This window comes from Thermobia domestica, chromosome 9 (assembly GCF_964235325.1).
Source record: "Thermobia domestica chromosome 9, izTheDome1.hap1.1, whole genome shotgun sequence".
Classification (NCBI taxonomy): Eukaryota; Metazoa; Arthropoda; class Insecta; order Zygentoma; family Lepismatidae; genus Thermobia; species Thermobia domestica.
The window spans coordinates 269,497,044-269,518,237 of NC_137462.1; the positions used below are offsets into that span (position 1 = coordinate 269,497,044).

Below are 21,194 nucleotides of genomic sequence, written 5' to 3' on the forward strand. Positions count from 1 at the left end.
CCTTCACTGTGAACAGCTTGCAGGGAACGATAAGATTATTTCTGCCATGTATAACAAAAATTTAGGAATCACAGTCCTGTTGCAGACAAACGTTCAGGGCATCAAGTGTTGTTACTGCATGCTAATACAAGCCCACACTCAGCCAAATTTACAGAAGCTGTTAAAGAACTCAGCTGGTAAACTATTCCGCCCCGCATCCTATTTCCCTGACGTTACACCTACAAATTCCCATTTTTACTCGGGGCCGCGGTGGCTCAGTGGTAGAGGGTTCACCTCTGGTGCATGGGGTCGCTGGTTTAAACCCTGCTCCCGCCAAGTGAACTTTGTGGTGGGCAAACACCGTGTGCGTGGGTTTTCTCGGGGTTCTCCCGTTCCCTCCGACTTTCTTCATTTCATTCATTTCTCACAATCACCGTCTCCTTTAGCCTAGCCGGCATAACCGTGGGACGTAAAACTCAAAAATTTCATTTTTTCATTTCAAACGATATTTAGGGAGAAGTGCTTCCAGACGAAGCTGCTCTTAAAACTTAGCTCACTGATTTCTTCAATTCAGAAGCATAGAATTTGTACAGGCGCTACATTGAACTCTTCCAGCGGCGTTGGCAAATAGTTCCTGACAATGCAGACCACTGCGGAGTCAGAGAGTATTGTGTTGTGTTGATAAAGGTACGGTGATTTACAAAATGCAACGAATTTATCCAACGATCCAATATGTATTCTCCTATTCTTACGTATAACATAATTTGAAAGTTTGCCACATCCTTTTGGGTCACGAGCTACTAAATTGCGAAGTTAAAATTCTATAGTTTTCAGTTACTTACTATATATATTTGAATAAAATACAAGATTTTGATATTGTTTACTGATCTCTATAATCATTATTGGAACCAAGAAGCACTCACTCCATATTTATGAGTCTACGTATTCTGAAATCTAAGCTTCTGAATCAATTCGTAACGTATACCTAAGTAAGATGACAGATGGACAGATGGACAAGACGAACATGAGACTTTCATCATATCCTTAGGAGTCCAAGTAATAAGTATGTGATAGAGTTAAAATAATACGTAAGTGATACAATATTAGGCATATACTCAAATATACAACTATGTTTATACAAATCAACACCAAAAATAAACTTTAAGGTACAAATCGGTGACACTTTTCCCTTAGATGTAACGAGTATGATCAAGGGCATAATTAATCTAAATTTTAGGCACATATTTTAAATCTGAAATCCATAGCAAGAAGATTAAAATATAGTAGTATAAAGTAACTGTTTATACAGTATGACAGTACTAAATTACCCGTGGCAATTTTAAAGAATATTTATGAAAGTGTCATAAAGCGAATACGAGGACTATTTTTTCAACATATGTTAAGCTTTCAGAGCAGAAGCACGTGCGATGACGAAATGGGGACACAACAAAGCTGTATTCGACGTCGCTCAGCTAACATATTGACAGACAAACACTGTTGTTCAGCCATTGTAAAGCTGCAAGTGTGAAAGCACATCGACTGCAAAAGAAGCGCTCGCCAAGTGTGAACTACGTTGTGTAATTCGATTTCTCCTGGCGGAAGGGAATAATACAGCTGGTATTCATCGTCAAATTAGTAATGATTATCGCTTGAGTTTAATAAGTGATGACTGTGTTTAGACTTGCTGCAGGCAGTTTAAAGAAACAGTTACCGACGTACACAACAAAGGCGACCATGAGTGGAAATCTGTGACGGCAAGCAACCTTGCTGAACGCGTGAAATAACATGTGTTTCAGAAGAGCGTAGGTTTCGATTTCTTGAGTGTTTGTTGAGTTCCCTGAAATTTCAAGACCAACTCTCGAATCGAATCATACAGTTCACACTTGGCGGTTGTTTTGATTGAACTCGATGCGTTTTCACACTCGCTATTAGGCAGTAGTTGAATGGCACAATCTATGGATCGGTGTGAAGATAAGTGACGTCCAATGAATAGCTTCGTTTTATCCCTGTTTTATCACCTTACATAGTTATCCTCTGATGCTTTACCGAAGTTTGAAAATAAATATTTTAGCTTTGAAAGCGTGAAACTCAAGAAGTAAACATCAAAGCAGCAAAATATTCTAAGCTAAAATCTAAGGAAAACAAAATCAAAAGGCTGATTTTACCTGATCATGCTGTTGTCTCTGGTATCGAGTATGTGAATGATTGTTGGATCTTTCCCAAATCATTTTTCCTACAGTGCCAACAGTCATTACTGGAAGTGTCAAGGAAATGAAGGTAGATGTTTTAGAATTCCATCATTGTACAAGCCGACACAGATTATCCACCAGGAATATTTTTACTTTGAAAATAACAATTCTTATTCTGAGTGACTGTACGAAAGTATAGACACATATACACATAAATTCATCTTAAAAGAAACTAGTAAATAAACATATTTCTTGAAGACTGACATTTGCTTTGCTTTACAAGATTGTTTCTAAGATATTCTCGAATATTTGGTCTCTGTACTTGCTATTTCTCGATATAAATTCCTGACTTTTTGTTCAACATTTCAGTACATTTTATAACATAAATCTTGTTATTCCTGCGGCTGTTCTCAGCAAGCTTCGTTAAATGCTGATTATTTACGAACAATTCAAATATTAAATTACTACATTAAACAAAAACGTTTCATCAACATAAATGTTTGTTACTTAACGTACGTTGTTAAACAAGTAAAGTTATATTACTGTGTAATTTACCTTGACACAATTATAATTATATATGATAGACCCCGGGGGTAAAAGTGGATCTGAAAAGGTAGGGGGACGGTAAGTAGCGGCATGACGTCACGCCGTCCCCCTGCCCTATCTTTGTCCATTATCATTTCTTAGGAACTGGGGGCACGCCGTACATATTTTCTGAAGGTGGGTGAGCGTCGTCTCCCCGCACTTTTACTCTTCGATAGACCAGTTCAATTCCTGGATTGGCATTGTGCCTCAGTGGTAGAGCGCTCACCTTTGGTGTGAAAAGTTTCTGGTTCGATCCCAGGCACGTGAGTTTGTAATGTACAACATCATGTACGTAGCTTTTCTCGGAGTTTCACAGTTCCTTCTACATTCTCATTCCATTCTTTGTCAATCATTTTTAATCACTCACTTCTGTTAATTATCCATCTCCTTCACCGTAAACGGCATAACTGTGGGACGGCATGTAAATACCTAGTCTAAACGTAAACATTTCGTTTCAATTCCTAGATTATTAGTTCCAAATTTGCATAAGATAACCAAGAAAATTCTGTCGCTTATACGTCTACCACCTTCGAACATCGATATGTCACGGAAGACGTACCTGAAAGATCAAAAATATCACCCATCAGCATCAACGACCTTCTGCAAACGTTCTAGAAGATCATGGATTCCGTCGCGGCCGTGAAGCGAAGAAGGTATCAAGTGCATTTTGCACCTCTACTAGGGATTTGAACTGGCGTCCTCTAAGGTGATTGTCCAAGGAATGGAACATGTGATAATCGGACGGTGCAATGTTAGGGGATTATGGCGGATGCATTAGTGTTTTCCATCCAAGGCGTAGAATGGTGTCTCGGGACATCCTAGCCATGTGGAGCTTAGCGTTGTCCTGTGACAGGAGGGTGCGATGCAGAAGTGTTGGCTCCAGAGTTTTGAGTTTTTCTTGAACACGACTCAATTGCTGACAGTAGATAGTTGAAAGAAGCTCTGACCAGCTGGTAGCAGTTTCCGATGTACGACGCCGCGAGCGGTCCACCAAACATACAGGAGGATCTTCTGGTGCAGTACTGGTTTTGGCTGTTTTGGAACCGGTTCGTGGGATGCTAACCAATGATGAGCGGTTCATGGGAAGCGCGGTGAAGCTTCGTACATAACCCACTTCTCATCACATCTCAACACACTGTCCAGACATCTCTCTTTCCTCAGACGAGACAGCAAAGAAACACAGGTGTCTGGTCGCGTTGCCTTCTGACCCAGAGTCAAATCATGTGGGACCCATCGACCCAACTTGTAGTGCTTCCCAAGTTGATGGAGATGCTGGCGAATGATTTCTCCACTCACTGAATTGTAGTCTGTTCCTCACATATCTGGCCATTGCTTGCCTTAATTGCTGCCTGAGCAATTGCTCATTTTGTACATGTGTTGGTCTTCCGGCACGTGGTGTGTCAAGTGTTTCGTCACCGTCCTTAAACTTGTTAAACCATCGCTGCAATATCCGCATAGTCACGATGCCCTCACCAAGCACCTGGTATATCTTTCGCCCCGCTGCAGCGGCATTTGACCTCAGTTTAAACTAGTACAGCAAGCATGTCCTTATGATGCTATGCAGAGGTCCCATATTCGCTGTTCTTAAGGACGTTGGATACACCCACTCCAACAACTGACCTTCGCTTTATCTCCATTCGCATTCAACTCACTGCATGAGGGCCAATGGAATACAGACCTCCACAAAAAGCGACATAAGTTTCTTGGTTACCTTTATATATAGTAAAAAAATTGCTTTTCTACCTTTTGATGTCACGTGAAGAAAAATCTGGTAATTTCTTCACCAATGACAATTTATTTCCTAAAGTTGTAAAGAAAAATATATAAATATCATTGCAAAGTGGAAGAAGCTTCAAAGGTGTTCTGTATTTTCCGTTATGAAGCTTAAGTCTTCTTGCAACTCACTTCTTCATCCCTTGTCTCTCTCTCTCTCTCTCTCTCTCTCTCTCTCTCTCTCAGTTTAATCAATATTGTGCCTGACATAATATACACATATAGATGGAGAAGAAACCAAATTGTGTGACAGTGTTGTTGGGGATGATGAAGAGTAATAAACTAAATAGGAAGAACAAAGAGAAAATATTAATAAAATTTTATTATTTGACTTGATCTGAGGATATGTATATATAAGGTCTGATGGAAATCCAGTACGATGTTTTGATTAATCAGTGAATCAAATCAAAATATATTCGCAAGAGTTTAAAATTAGTTTCAGAGTTATATTTAGCTTTGTCACAATTTTATTATTTTCCTTTAATTTCTTTCAAACGTTTAACAATTTCGGTTAAAATTCCGTTAAGCCCCGTCGCGATTACTTATATCATGGTAAAGAAACAGAATATAATATAATCTAACCTGAACGAAAATAAACTTGATCTAACCTAAACTATCCTAACCTAATCTAAACCCTACTTAACGTGAGTTCTATTAACCTGGCGGGAGTGAATTGAATTTACGCCTACAACTTAATTGTATGGTAAAAACTTACAGGATACTGAACATTTACTGTGAGTCGATGAATAATTTCAATATAGAAGTGAAAATAAATAAGTACAATATTGTGTACTGTAATCTACGAAATGATTTACTTGCACTTTCAGCAATTAAGCAAGTTGTAAATGAACAGAGAAAGGTATCTAAAATGGAATTTACCACACAATAGACTGATTGGTTATTTGGGGGTTCAATAGGGTCATAAGAAGAGAAGTTATTTCTCCCTGTCACTTAAATGCCAATTGACAACACAATGTCGTCCATAATAAATAAAAGCTTCTAAAATAAAAACAATGAGAGATAAAAGTTGACTGCTAAAATAGATAAACAGTTATAAAATTTGATTTAAATATAGAATAAAATAATTGAGGCCTATTCCGGAAGAAGGGCACATAGACCGTTTCCGTGAATGGAGAAAATGAGCCTTAAAGATTTTATCAGAGCATATGTTATTGTTATATGCTCTGATAAAATCTTTAAGGCTCATTTTCTCCATTCACGGAAAGGGTCTATGTGCCCTTCTTCGGGAATAGGCCTCAATTACTGCAGTTGATATTACTTGTCCTTTCTGACAGCTGTCTGCGCGCACGTGGTGCTCAATGCTATGTTGCCAGGTTTTGCGTCTTCATCCCGGCGAAATTAGAATACCGCTAATTTTACAGTAATTATGTGATATCTTCAAATAGATAAAAGATGATCGAAATGTGAAACAAGGGCGCCTCAGACAATATTATTTTACATGAGAAACCGTTATCACGACTCACTTATCTACTTTCGATTTCGAGCCATTTTGAAAATCGGCATTTATTTTCGCGTTTCTAAACAGCTGAAAACGGAAAGCCACTAGGTGAGTTGTGATAACGGTACCTCACGCAAAATAATATTGTCTAGGGCGCTCTTGTTCCGTATTTCAATTATCTTTTATCTATTTGAAGATATCACATAATTACTGTAAAATTAGCGGTATTTTAATTTCGCCGGGATGAAGACTCTGAAGTTTGTTTCCTAAAAGTTGTTTAAATGAATCAATTGTCACCGAAATGTGTCCCTCCTAATACGAAATTAATATCAGTGTATGATTTATTATACTTTTCATTCAAATACGGTAGACTCATTGCGAAAAAAACATCTACATACGGTATTTACTCCAATGGCAATGCTTTCGAAATTCGGTTACAACTCCTGGATCTGAAAATCAGACGTTTGAAGGGCGCCTTCGACGCGCTTACATTAACTAATGATTTCAAGATACAAAGAAACTTCAAGAAGCAGTCACTGTAATTCGATACATTTAGCATAAAACGCATTATTACTCGAGATAACTAATCGTAGTTTTGTGAAAACCAAAATTTCACAGGAAATGGAAGGGAAAATGAACATATTCGGCTATATTCGTACTAATACACTATCAGCAGACAATGAAGAAAGAAAGTGATAGCTCTAGATAAATCTCGATTATACGCATCTCTCAACATTTTTGGTGGTTTTTAAAAAAGTGACTCTTATATTCCACTAAATATCACACGTTAACCTAGATTACGCAATATGATTCGTAATTAGATTCTGCAATATGATTCGTGACCATTTAGCCTGTTCCCGATTCACCTACTGATTTAATTACCAATTTATTTTATCATCTCCATCTTTCCTTATAAGTGTTTGAAAAAACGGCTATTCTCGTGGGGATGTTTAGTACCTGAATGAATTTTCTTACAAAGATTAGTATGGTTACTCCATTTTACCCGATTTCGATTCGACATGTTCTCGAATATGGTTGTTTTTCCATTTCTGATAATTTTCGGGTGGCTATAGCCCCGAGGCAGTTTTACAGCGAGGTTGGTTTATACTTTTCATTTTATCTCGGAGACAGAAATCACCTCCCGACATTTAGTACATTAATGAACTTACACCATATATACAGTACAAAAGTAACAAATACAGCATTTATAGATGTTTAGAAAACTAACAAGAATTGTAATAATAATAATAATAATAATAATAATAATAATAATAATAATAATAATAATAATAATAATAATAATAATAATAATAATAAAGGATACTTATTGCGAAGCATATCATTGCTAATAATGTGAGGATGAGCCTAATATGAGCTATTCGTCGTGCATTATATTCAGGCACCATTCTGTACGTTATCACTGTTTGCAGAAACATGTAGAGAGTTCCACAAAAGAACACCATTAATGCTCCTCCGTTGTGAATCTCTGTTTCGCCTGACATCTGAAAAAAAGAAAGAAAAAAGGTAAATTCAAATATATATTAAGACCATCTTTACATTTTTTTTTTTTTTGCTTTTCCGTACCATGATTCTGTCTTCTTGGCTGAAGGAGACAAATGATTAACGAAACAATGATTTTATGAAATAATTTGTGGAATGGGAATGTGGGAGGAAATGGGAGAATTCCGTGAAAATTCTTGGATCTAATGTTTTGTTCACTTCAAACTGATAAGACCTGGATTCGAACTAGAGATCGTTCGCACTAGAAGTGAGCGCTTTACCACTGGGTCATCGAACCCTTTCTTTACATTCGTTTATTATGCATGTACAGTCATGTCCAAAATTATTGTCGCATGTCTATAAATATGTTGTTGTATGAATATAATTTGATAACGAATTCGTCCGATATTTCTTATAATGTTAGTATGTGTATAATCAGCAAAGACATGTATGTGGCAAATTTCATGTCAAAAGAGCAGTAAATAAGAACAATAAAACGAAAATAAAACTTCTTGTCCATTTAGCAACATTTTGTTTTACCCATTCTAATTTTCGTATTTATAATTCTCTTCCTATGAAATTTACTCGAAATATACATTTCCCGTTTATACACGCAGTATCAGTATTAAAAGTAGTCAAAATCATTATCAAAATCATTATCAAATTATATTCTTACAAGAAGACAGTTATAGATATGCGACAATAATTTTGGACATGAGTGTAAATGCGTGTAATAGTGATACACATCTTTCTCTTTTCGCCTCTAACTGGAGATTCTGATTTTACGACGCGACGGTGGTAAATGAATTGTATCCAAACTGTAACCAGTTGAGAATGCTCCAAGAGCATTATCAGAACGAACTTAAAAAGAATGGAGAGATGGAACGAGAAGGATAACTGTGATTATCCCTACATGTAAAAGTAAAATCTTTTTATCCGCACCTTGTACTGTTTCTCGCAAAAATTCGCAAAATATCCACTCTCTATGATTTACAGTTCTCGAGATATGGCTCTTTAAATCTCCCGAAATTAGAACTTTTTTGGCCAATATCTGGGGAAGGGTGGCCAGTTGGCCAGTAGCCAATTGATCAGTGGCCGTCGGTTACTCTTTGGTTCCAAACGGTTCCCCATCCTCTTAGGTATTTATCAACACCAATATGATCTCTCTATGACTTACAGTTCTCGAGATATGGCTCCTTAAATCTCCGGAAATCGGTCATTTTTGGCCATCTCGGGAACGGTAAGAGTGACGCGAAAAATTCCATCACTTTCTCAGATAGTTTTTGATGCTCTATCGAATGCAGGGTTCAAAATTGAAAAAATTGCAAATAACAGACAGACACAGCATCATCATAGGTATTCTGCCTTTATTGGCAGGTCACTTGCTGCAGCTGAGAAGCTTCCATGCTCCATGGTCCTCCGCTAACCTTTTCGTTTTCGCGTATGATCTTTCTGTTTTTATATCATCCATTAATTGTAGTCTCCTTCGCCCCCTCCCTCTCTTTCCCGCCACCATACCATCTAGGACGTCCCTCATGATACAATCTCTTCTTAGGCAATGTCCCAACCAGTTTCTCTTTCTCTTCCTAATATCTAAAAGTGTTCTTTTCTCACCCACCATTTTTAACACTCTCTCATTCGTTTTCCGCTCGACCCAACTAATTCTTTCCATTCTTCTCCACACCCACATTTCGAAGGCTTCCAGTCGATTTTCATCACCTTTACGTAATGTTCACGTTTCCGCCCCATACAGTACAACACTCCACACGAAGCATTTTATGAGTCTTTTTCTCGCTTCTTTATTCAAGGTCCCACAAAACAGACTTTTCTTCCTCCAAAAGGCTTCTCTCGCCATTCCTATCCTTGCTTTTATTTCACGTTCGCACTTCATGTTATTACTAAGAATACTACCTAGAAATCGAAAACTATTCACTTGTTCTATTTTCTCCCCTCCTACTTTTATATTTGACACAGACCCCTTCGTTCCAATCACCATGGCTTTTGTCTTTCTAACATTTATTTTCATCCCATATTCTTCAAAGCCCATCTTCAGGTTTTCTAACATTTTATTGATTTTCTTTTCAGATTCTGCAACAAGCGCCATATAGTCTGCAAATCTTATGCATCTAATCATTCTACCTCCTACCGAAATGCCATCATCATCATGTAAACTCTTTTTCACTATCTCTTCTAGATAGACATTAAATAGTGTTGGCGAGATGCAGCATCCTTGTCGAACTCCCCTTTCAATTGCACTCTCTTCCGTCAGTTCTTCCTCTATCCTAACACTTACTTGTTGGTTCAGATATAAGTTTCTTATTAGTCTTCTATCTTTCCATTCCAACCATATCTTCGTTAGAACTCCCAACAACAATTCCCAATTCACGCGGTCAAAAGCCTTTTCTAGATCAATAAATACAACATACACCTCTTTCCCTTTTTCTATAAATCTTTCACCGATCGCCCTTAATAATCCAATTGCATCTCTTGTGCCCTTGCCTCTTCTGAACCCGTCCTGCTCCTCCTCAACTTCTTTATTCGTTCTTTCATATAACCTTCTGTTCAGTATTCGGACCAGTATTTTAGCTGCATGAGATATGAGACTAATAGTTCTATAATCTTCACATCTCTTTGGGTTCGATTTCTTAGCCATCGGTATCATGATCGTTTTCAGAAAGTCTTTTGGCCATTCTCCTGTTTCATACATGTCATTCTTTCTTTCCCTTGTCTCCTATATTTTTAATGAATTCGATTGGTATGTTATCTATTCCGGTTGCCTTCCATTCCTAATCTCGGATATAGCCTTTTCAAACTCATCCCTAAGAATACTAAATCCTTTATCATCCTCGCCTACTTCATTTTCTACTTCAACATTTAGGCTACACGGTCTATCCCTACTCTCATATAAATCTTCAACGCATTCTTTCCACCTTCCTATGACCTCATTTCTCTCGCTGACTACCTTCCCATTCTTATTTTCTACTGCCATCATAATACTCCCTTGTTTCCTCCGAAATTCCATATATTTCACCTCCTTGTACATTTCCTCATATTTTCCAACTCTTTCTAAATCTTCTATGTCCTCGCATTTTCTTTTGTAAAACTCTTCCCTCGCTCTGTCTGTTTCTCTTCGCAATTCATTATTTAACTTTTTTGTACATCTTTCTGCCCTCTTCTGTATCAACCTGTTTCCACATCTTCCTCTCCCTCATTTTCTGCAACATCTGCTCTGTAATCCATGGTTTCTTAGCAGTTTTGTGTTCGCGGTAACCTACTGCTTCTTCTGCAGCCTGCTGTAAGCAACGTTTAATATGTTCCCACCGTGCGTTACTACCTGCTCCTATTCTTTCCTCGTTTGAACATTTTTCTTCGAATTTTTTTAACGAAAAGATTTCTTATTTCCTCGTTTTTCAACTTTTCAGTATTCAACATTTTGTTACCTACTTTTCTTCTGCCTACATTTTTCAGTTGAATATCTACTTCGGCCAGCACAGGATTATGATCAGAGAAAATATCAGCCCCGGGAAGGGTCTTCGCTTTCTTTAAGCTATTCCGATACCTGTCCTGAATCATAACATAGTCTATCTGAAATCTTCCGCCGTCTATTGGTGATTTCCATGTATATCTTCTTCTCTTGTGCTGATTGAACCAAGTGTTCCCAATTACTAATGAATTCTGTCTACAGAAATTCACCAGTCCCTCTCCCCTTTCATTTCTTTCGCCCAAAACCATATTTGCCTACGATACTACCTTCCTGTTTTTCTCCCACAACTGCATTGAAATCTCCCATTAGAATTATGCATGCACCCTTCTTCTCCCTATCTATAATTTCTTCTATTTTCTCATAATTTTCCTCTACTTCTTCACTTGCATGCGAAGTCGTCAGTGCATATGTCTGTATCACCACTAGATCCTTCGTTTTTCCTTTAAGTCTTAACATCATAACTCTATCATCAATAAATTCTACTTTCACTACCTTCTCCTTTAAGCGCTTTCCAAGAATTATTCCCACGCCATTATGACCGCCCTTTTCATTACCTGAATAAAACATTCTCTATCCTTCGCTGTTCAATACCCCATTACCTTCCCATCTAACTTCACAAACGCCTACCTAATCTAAATTATTTTGCTTCATTTCTTCTTTAAGATTTTCTAATTTTCCTCCCTGTAACATAGTACGTACGTTCCATGTCCCTATCCTAACCCTTTTGCTCTTCCTTGTCTTTCTTTCTCTGATGTCTTCTCCCCATCGTTACTTTCTCGCCCAATAGTCCTTCCCAAGCCATCCCCCTCCCGGAGATCCGAATGGGGGGATATTTTACCTCCGGAACTACATTTTGACCTGCGAAAGACCATTGTTCATATGTTCTCTTTGTGTTGCCAGCAAACTAGGGAAAATAGAGTGGTGGTTACCCGTTGCCTTCCACCCCGCAGTATCCCAGCCGTTAAAGTCACTCTGACCACGCCTGGGACTAATGTCCAAGTTGCCGTACCAATCAGAGACATAGATAATTAAGTAACCAATTTTGTAAGTTCGTTGAAAATTAAGTTTTAAACAAATAAATAAATAAATAATAATAGTGTTTTTTTTTTTTAAATAAAGGCCAGAAATAGATACCGTATACAGTATTTTGTTTCTTTCAGCAAGTGCTCTGTATGAAGAAATGTTTTGTCATTTAGATTCATGATACTTGTCAAGTAGTATTACACGCTAGTAATACAGGGTGTTTCAAAATGAAAATCGGGGTTTTAAGGCTTCGTAGTATTTATTACATTTAACGTATATTTATATATAATACATAAAGTGATACAACAAATCAAGCAGTTTTCGCTACAAGTGTTCACTGTGAGCGAAATTCGTCACATGACACACATCGAGTCGATAGGTGAGAAAGAGCCATAAACTTTTCACTGGGATATGGCACAAAACATATTCAATTTAGGGGTCTCGTTGCAACTGTAGCATCTCGTGGGAATTTGCTAACCCCCAGATGAGAACATTATGAGTGTTCATATCACCACTTAGATGAAATGTCGATTCATCACTGAAGACGACGCCATCCAGAAAATCTTCATCAGCATGCAGCAACATTTCATTTACAAAGTTGGCACGTAAATCGTATTTTGTAGGCCTTAAAGCTTGTAGCAACTACATACGATAAGGACGTAGTTGTAAGCGTCTCATTAAAATTCTGCACACAGACGGTTGCACTGTAACTACAGTTTCAGTGTTTGCAAAACGTAAAACACAAAAAGCTTTGTGCTCACTAATCGCCATCTTTGCTACTAGCGCTTTCTAACGGTAGACAGAGGAAACAGTGCATCCGCACAAAACTATTTGAGTTGCTCTTTCATTTGATGTGCTATTTATAATTGGACATTAAATGTAATAAATAGTACAAAGTCCTAAAACCCCGATTTTCATTATTGAAACACCCTGTTTTACTAGCTTGTAATACTACTTGACAAGTATCATGAATCTAAATGACTAAACATTTCCTCATACAGAGGAATTGCTGAAAGAAACAAAATACTGTATATCTATTTCTAGCCTTTATTAAAAATAAAATCAACTTGTTCCTCAAACTAATGTAAATTGTGAAATTGAAGAACAGGGATGAAAAACGTAACCATCAATCAAAGATCCATTCTAATTTTAATTAAAAAATTAGCAGGGGTGCCCACAAGGGGGGCTATAATGCAAACTGCGTCATTGAAATATTTGGGGGGGGGTTAAAATCTATATAAATATGTTTGAGGGGATGTAAAAATTAATCGTAAAGATTTTTTTTCATGGAAGAACACCTATGGATAGACAACTGCGGAAGGGGGGAGGGCGTCATGGACATAAGGGGGGCACCACTAAATTAAGTGACCCTGAAATCACGCCCGAAACCCAATAGACATCACTTCCTCAAGTTATGGTTAACGTCCAGTTAAGGTTATCAATTCTGAGATTCCCTGTAACAATCAGATGGTGATAACGCCCCTTTCTCATATTTTACAAAAACTGGAAAGTTAATTTGTCTCTTGCATAATTTGTCTCTTGCTGGCATTACCTTGCGGTAATTTGTTAATTACCTTAAGTTAGGAACGTAAAATAAATTGTATTCCATGGTTGTGTAGTATAATTATAGGCCTAGTATTGTTTGGATGATTTAGTTGATCCTTTATGGAGTTTCAAACCAACAAAGCTTTTTTCCACATGAAAAATGGCGTATTTTTTCTAGCGTATACGTTTTTTAAATATTTACTTTATCTTTCATCATAATTTAAAAAGAATATATTAGGTCTACATGCTTCCTTTTGCAATAAATCTATACATGTTTAATATTCATTCATGTTTCCCATCATAATTAATCAATTCCTTTGGTAAAAATTTAAACCAATCGAATTCATTAAAAATATGGGAGACAAGAGAAAGAAAGAATTGTTCCGACTAACACATGAAACAGGAGAGTGGCCAAAATACTTCCTGAATACCATCATAATACCGATGGCTAAGAAATCGAACCCAAAGAGATGTGAGGATTATATCTCATACAGCTAAAATTCTGCTCCGAATACTTAACAGAAGATTATATGGAAGAACAAATGAAAAAGTTGAGGAGGAGCAGTTCGGGTTCAGAAGAGGCAAGGGCACAAGAGATGCTATTGGATTATTAAGGGTGATCGGTGAAAGATTTATAGAAAAAGGAAAAGAGGTATATGTTGTATTTATTGATCTAGAGAAGGCTTTTGACTGTGTGAATTGGGAATTGTTCTTGTGAGCTCTAAAGAAGATAGGATTGGAATGGAAAGATCGAAGACTAATAAGAAACATATACATGAACCAACAAGTAAGTGTTAGGATAGGGGAAGAACTGACGGAAGAGAGTGCAATATATATATTAGGTATTCTGTCCTTACTGGCAGGTCACTCGCAGCAGCTGAGAAGTTTCCATGCTCCACGGTCCTCCGCTAACCTCTTAGTCTTCACGTATGATCTTTCTGTTTTTATATTATCCTTTAATAGTGGTCTCCTTCGCCCCCTCCCTCTCTTTCCCGCCACCATACCATCTAGGACGTCCCTCATGATACAATTTCTTCTTAGGCAATGTCCCAACCAGTTTCTCTTCCTCTTCTTAACAATATTGAAAATTGTTCTTTTCCTCCCACCATTTCTAACACTCTCTCATTCGTTTTCCGCTCGACTCAACTAATTCTTTCCATTCTTCTCTACACTCACATTTCGAAGGCTTCCAGTCGTTTTCCATCACTTTTACGCAATATTCATGTTTCCGCCCCATACAGTACAACACTCCACACGAAACATTTTATGAGTCTTTTTCTCAACTCTCTGTTCAAGGTCCCACAAAAGACTTTTCTTCCCCCTAAAGGATTCTTACGCCATTCCTATCCTTGCTTTTATTTCCCGTTCACACTTCATGTTATTACTAAGAATATTACCCAGATATCAAAAACTAATCACTTGTTCTATTTTCTCCCCTCCTACTTTTATATTTGACACAGACCTCTTCACAATATATATTCACAATTTAAAATTTAAGGAAACATGAAGGATATCAAAATATAAGAAGATATCTTAGGGTTAGGATTTCTGGAGATTTTCATGTAAGCTAAAAGAGGGATCAAGCTCCCACAGAGCTCCAAGCAAGCTAAGAGAAAAGGATACCCAGCCGAAACTGATGCCAACGAAGATCTTACATAGTGTTTTATACCCCCTTTTGTACAGCGGTGGCGCTAGTATTCCTTTTCTGTCACATGACTTGATGAGGAGGGGGGATTCCTGTCGTCTGCTTCTTGTAGTAGTTGTAATAAGAGAGCACGTGCTTTGGTTTATATGTAATAAGCACGTGTTTGTGTTTACAAATATAGATCACGTATAGAATATTACAATATTCTTAACAGTGTATCATAAGGCCAAAATTTTAAAACATATAAATAAAATAATAGAAAAGTTTGTACTCTGTTTCGATATCTGTTAGACATACTGATGGGTAAGTTTCGATCGATCGATGCAAAGTTTTCTTGAAATGCAGCTTGAGATTATTTATAAAGAATTTGTAAAAGGGAGAGAGATTTTTATTCATTGTAGCACTACCACATGCACAAATGAATAAGAATATTGATAAACATTTCCTGTTAATTATTCTGGCTTTTGCAATATTGTTCTATCACACAAAATACTATGCCTCCGATTACTACAGAATTAAACTTAACTTGATATATATATCCTATATATATTCTCAGCTTAATTATTCCGCATTGCGCACTTTATTTTTCGACATAACATGCGTGACACTTTCAATTCTAAAATATTTGCAATGGCATACCACCAACAGAAAACTTAAGCGTTGCCAATAATTGTTTTAATTAAATAAGTAAATAGTACGTACTGGATAGGCTGCCACGACGAGCAGTCCAGCGTTTGACATATAGCCAAGGACTAATGAAGTGGTATTGAAGCAGTTAAGGTTCTTCAATGCATCTCTGGTTATTGCTCTCACTAACCAATAACGCATATACATTGTCAGTCCAGCTGAAAGAAATAAAGAGAAATTAATAACAACAGCGGAAACTGGTTTTTGTTAAATCTTCTGCACAAAATAAAGGCCTATCTTATTTTCCTACCATAAGCCGGTAGAGCAGGAGTAAGATGCCTAGTTTCTTTCCCCGATTATACAATGGTATTAGGAATTTAGGTTGTTCGAGTAAATAAATATAGAGTGCAAACTTCATCAAGTGACTCCTGAAATGCAGAGTTTCTCAATCTGAGGGTCAGGACCCCTAAGGGGATCGCGAGAAACGGTGAAGATATAATTATGATCTAAAAATAAAGATTATTTTGAATTTCTTACTTTGATAAATTTTTTTATGTCCATTGTTTTTTGTCAACACAGGAAAAATATTAAACAAAAATTTAATCTATGAAATAAAGTTTTGAAAACTGCTGAAGAAAACTAGAGATTGAAATAAAACAAAAATCCAAATACAACTAAAACTGCGTACACAAGTACAAGAACTCAAACACACAAAAACTGCATCATGATACGAAAAAGATTGAAAAAAGCTTCTGTACGGACAGGCAGCAAAAGAGTCTATATCAATACATATGTAATACCTAATCCTCCTGAGATATAGAAGAGTGTTCGGGAACAAACTAGAAAAAAGGCGTACACCGAGCTGGAAACATGAGGGAAAGAGAGACATCCAATAGTTTCCGTGCATGTAACTCAATCTCTATTAAAGCTCCACCAATGAATCTGCTCCCGTAATTTATGATTCATTCCCGTCTTACAATTAATAATTAATAGCATTCATTCAATATTGCACCTAATGCTGTCCCCTACTTGTCCCCTTCACTAAGCATATAGCACGTTGATGACTATTTTCAGCATGTCAATCCTATCTCTCAGGTTCACTGTCCATTTTTTACTTCCATAACCATCGTCGTGTGACATGTCTTGTTGTTCGCCCTACATATATCTCCAAATCGGTGCGGTGTCCGCTTGTATTGATGTAGAGTTTTTTGTTGCCTACTGTTAGGGAAATCATCTCCTGAACGGGGGAGAAAGGAGCCTATTATAAAGCGGAAGCATGATAAGAGAGATGTCTGTTTTTATTGTGGGGAGTACTATTACCAACAAAAAGATAAATGATACGGGATTCAGTGTGTGAAATGCAAGAAGTGGTTTCATGAAAAGTGTGAGTAATGGAAATGTGTATCAGCAGCTGGACTCTGGAAGGAGTGTAAAAACAGTTGTGTATTGTTAGACGATGAATAGTTTTTCTTCTTTTATAATACATCTGTGTAAAGTTAATCCACAGAGAACTATTGTTTTATATGTGCTGAACATACAGTATTTGTTTAAAGTTAAAATAGCTCATTGTGTATTGTTCCGTGCTACTAGCTTCTTTATTGTTTCCAATTATGTTTCTTGTAGAATTGGGTTGAAGGTCTACCACTGAAATATATTTTACCATTTCGTAAATTCTTGGATTTGTAAGTGGTGACATTATCTTTGGATGTTGCAATATCGCCATTTGACCTACTGTTAAAATAATAATAATAATAATAATAATAATAATAATAATAATAATAATAATAATAATAATAATAATAATAATAATAATAATAATAATAATAATAATGATGATGGTTGATGTATTATTCATTTTTCTTTGTTGTTGAAAATGAAGAAATTACAATGTAATTCCAATATGTTAAATTGGTGGAGATATTTGCATTATTTACCTCACCTCGAACGCATTTGGTACATCATACTTACTTAGACAAGATCCTTCTTGTGTAGAAATACGGAAAGAGGAAACAAGGAATTTCCCAAGAAGTTGAGAAAAGTTAATATTAATTACATTGAAGTTAAAATACGGAATTTGACAAATTTATTTCTCAGAATACCTGTAAAAGTAAATGAAGAAAGAAACAGAGAAAAGAAAAGAAAGACACACTAACGAGCGTATGAACAAAGAAACACGTAAAATAAAGGCTATTGCTAGAAAGACTTCTGCAATACACCAACGAAATAATTCTGTTGAAAAGAATACATTTTGATACTATGGATATTAGTATCCCAGAGCCAGTAACTGACGTAGGAAAGTAAAGATTTGTGCAATGAAATCATAATTACTCAATCCTAGAATACCCGATTGTCCTAATTCCAATTCTCACTTTGTTATATTTTTTCCTAGAACTTCATAATTTTTAATTTATCATGCACAATTTTGATCTGTAATGGGGCGTTTACACTTGGTCGATTTAGTCGCACGACTAAATCGACTCGCTGCATTTGCCACTAAATCGAAGCAACTAGGCCGAATCAGATCGATGGATGTGTTCAATTATTTCAACCACAGAAAATAGAACGTCTTTTAATTCAGTTGCCAGTCGATTAGTCGCTTTCGATCAACAAGCGATTAAGTTGAATGCCCGTTTACACGGTCGATTAAGTTGAAAGTGACGTCAATTCAACTGAATCGAACGCAAATCGACTAAGTGTAAACGCCCCATAAGGGAAAAAGAGCTGTTCATCCTTCCCTGTAACGCCGACTCACTTGTTTTGTTTGGCTACACTGAGTAAGTAGGCTAAAACCTGCCTTCGTGCGAACACAGACACATACAGCGTGTTAAACAAAATAGTTGTTTCATCTAAGTTATCGGCTCGCTGTACATTATAGGTTAAAACGAGGGATACAAATAAGCACTCGCCCACTCCCCCGGGGCGAGTGGTTCATCAGTGCGGGCGAGTATTTAATATCATACCAAAGATAAGTAAATGATTATTATTGTGGGATTTGGGCTAGTAGCTTTTTCCTTGGGCTAGTAAAATTTTGTTGCTTATTTGCATCCCAGGGTTAAAACCATCCTTAATTGAAAGTTCCAACGTTTAACAAAAGTATTACTTCTTTTTTAGTTCGAGCAATAACCACCTCAAACTCTATACCATGTTTTTAATTGAGCAATTCAAAGATTTCGTTATAAACAAAATCCCCGCAGGTGGCGACATGTATTAGCGTCAGATAGGCATCGAGTTTGCCGTAGATAATAATTTGAAAATAATTCAACCGGCTTCCACCTCTCTCAAAGTCAAAATTCTTCCGCGCTTTCCTATCATTCTGTTTCTACTTATTTCTACTCTCTGTTACCTAATAATGGGCCCTGGCGGTTCAGTTGTAGACGATATAGCGTTCATCTCTGGTGCATGGGGTCCTTGGTTCGATCATAGCTCGCCCCAAGTGAACATTGTGATGGAAAAACACCGTGTGCGTGGGTTTTCTCAGGGTTGTCCTACATTCTTCATTCAACCATTTCATTCATTACTCAACATCACCGTCTCCTTTAGCCTAGCCGGCATAACCGTGGGACGTAAAACTTAAAGATTTCATTTTTTCTTACCTAATGGTAAATGTCTCAGACAGATATCACCTATCAACCTCATTCCCATGTTTGTATAGATGGTCTTCCTAACTGTATGAGGAGAGACTTGTTGACTTGAGTTTGGTTCACGTATCAATCGCGATGCTTACTTCCTTTGGGTACCTCAATTATTTCTATCGTCTATGCTTTTGTTTGCCTACCAGCTACCCTCCCTCCACCTGCCTGCTGCTTATGCTAGGTCACATAGTTTTCTGAGATGCGACGTCACAGACCACCGAGTTGGAAATTGTCTTGTAATTTCTATCAGCAGAATGATATTTTGATTTTTCTTCCCTTTTCTGGAGACAGCCTTTCTAACAGTCATACAAAATTTTCAGAGAAGTCATTCCGCCCCAAGACATACGTTGTTATTCTATTTGAAACAAAAGACAATCATTCATAAGTTTTAATAATATTCATCTTTATTTGCTTCAAAAAAAAGTTTTCTTTTCTGTAAGTATTCTCCCTGGAACATCCTTTCAGAAAATTTTCGTGAAAAATGTATCCATGCATAAATCCTTTGTAAATTACATATTGTTGCCACGGCAACGTTTTCTCTTATAATTATATTATTTCAGTGCATTCAATATACGTATATGGAGGAAGAGAGATGGGAATAAAACCGAAATGTCACTAACTGACTAGCTGATCACCGGTCTTCAGACTTCTTTTATCGAAGAAGATAAAATTTAGGACAGCTGTTCTTAGATATAGGGGTTTCTCGAGAAATATTTCCAGCTAAGAACTAAGGTACCTTTGTTTTTTTTTTTAACCGACGATTTAACTTTCGAAAACTTGGACGTGAAGGCAATAACTTAAATGTACGGATGATTTTTTTCCTTGTACACAATGCGAATTTCAGCAAGTCTTCCCGGGCTATCAGCGAGGTGAAAATATTGACACCAGACATTTCGGATACAGACATTGCATTCATCTTCAAAGAAGATGAATACCACTATACCACTTACAAATACCACCATAGTAGCCAATTGCAGCAATTTTTGGGACAGAACAATAAAGGAAAAAATAGCTGTCTCACGGGAAAAGAGCAATCTCAATGGAGACAATGGGTTTCAACTCAGCTCTATCTTGTCGGCCCTTTTCAGGGACAAAATACACACTGAGAAAAAGAATTGTAGGTGGCGTACTTAAAAAGATAGGTTACATGCGTAATTCCTGTAGTTTTTGGACTTAACGTACAGCAGACGTATAACTGAAAACGCATGTTTTATAATACTTTCTGTATAAGTGTTCCATCTATAAGTACTTTCCGTATGAAACAATGTAGGCGGTCAGGATCTCACATACAAATGGACGTACATAACATACAGCTGACGAAGGTAACATAAGTATATGCATGTGATATACGGAAAACTGTTAGGTGTCAGACATCCTGCAACGGCATGATGTAACATCTAAGGGCAGTGACTATGTAGCATACGGATAACGTATGCTCCGTACTGATTTCTATAGTAAGCAAGAGGATGCCGTATATTTGTACAATATACCGCTGTCCGGAGAACGGATTTTTCTCTGTGCAGACATTCAACAAAGCTGCTTGTCGTAGCCACAACAATAGCCAATCAAAAGTCAGCATTTCTCTCAGTCAATCACAAGCTCCCCATTCATAATTCTGTTCCTAAATAGTAGGATGGGTCGAAAAATATATTTTTTTTTTTGAATTTCGATTGGCCGGGTTGTGGAAAAGTTGCCTCACGTTAGTGGTAGTCAACACACAAAATTTGGATTTTTTCGGTCAGCCACTTCCTTT

General features: G+C 37.0%; 1 protein-coding gene across 3 annotated transcripts in view; it reads right to left on the bottom strand.

The window, feature by feature from the left end:
* LOC145660696 (DNA damage-regulated autophagy modulator protein 1-like) overlaps nt 1-21,194 on the bottom strand; it is a 208,221-nt gene that overhangs the window by 27,312 nt on the left and 159,715 nt on the right. For 2 of the 3 annotated variants that reach the window (XM_081726045.1, XM_081726047.1), the window contains exons 4-6: nt 15,885-16,027; nt 7,310-7,487; nt 2,145-2,233 (exon numbers count right to left, since the gene is read on the bottom strand). In XM_081726045.1, coding sequence (XP_081582171.1) covers nt 2,145-2,233; nt 7,310-7,487; nt 15,885-16,027 — 410 coding nt within the window. The remainder of the gene's footprint in view (nt 1-2,144; nt 2,234-7,309; nt 7,488-15,884; nt 16,028-21,194) is intronic. The other variant, XM_081726046.1, reaches the window with a different exon arrangement.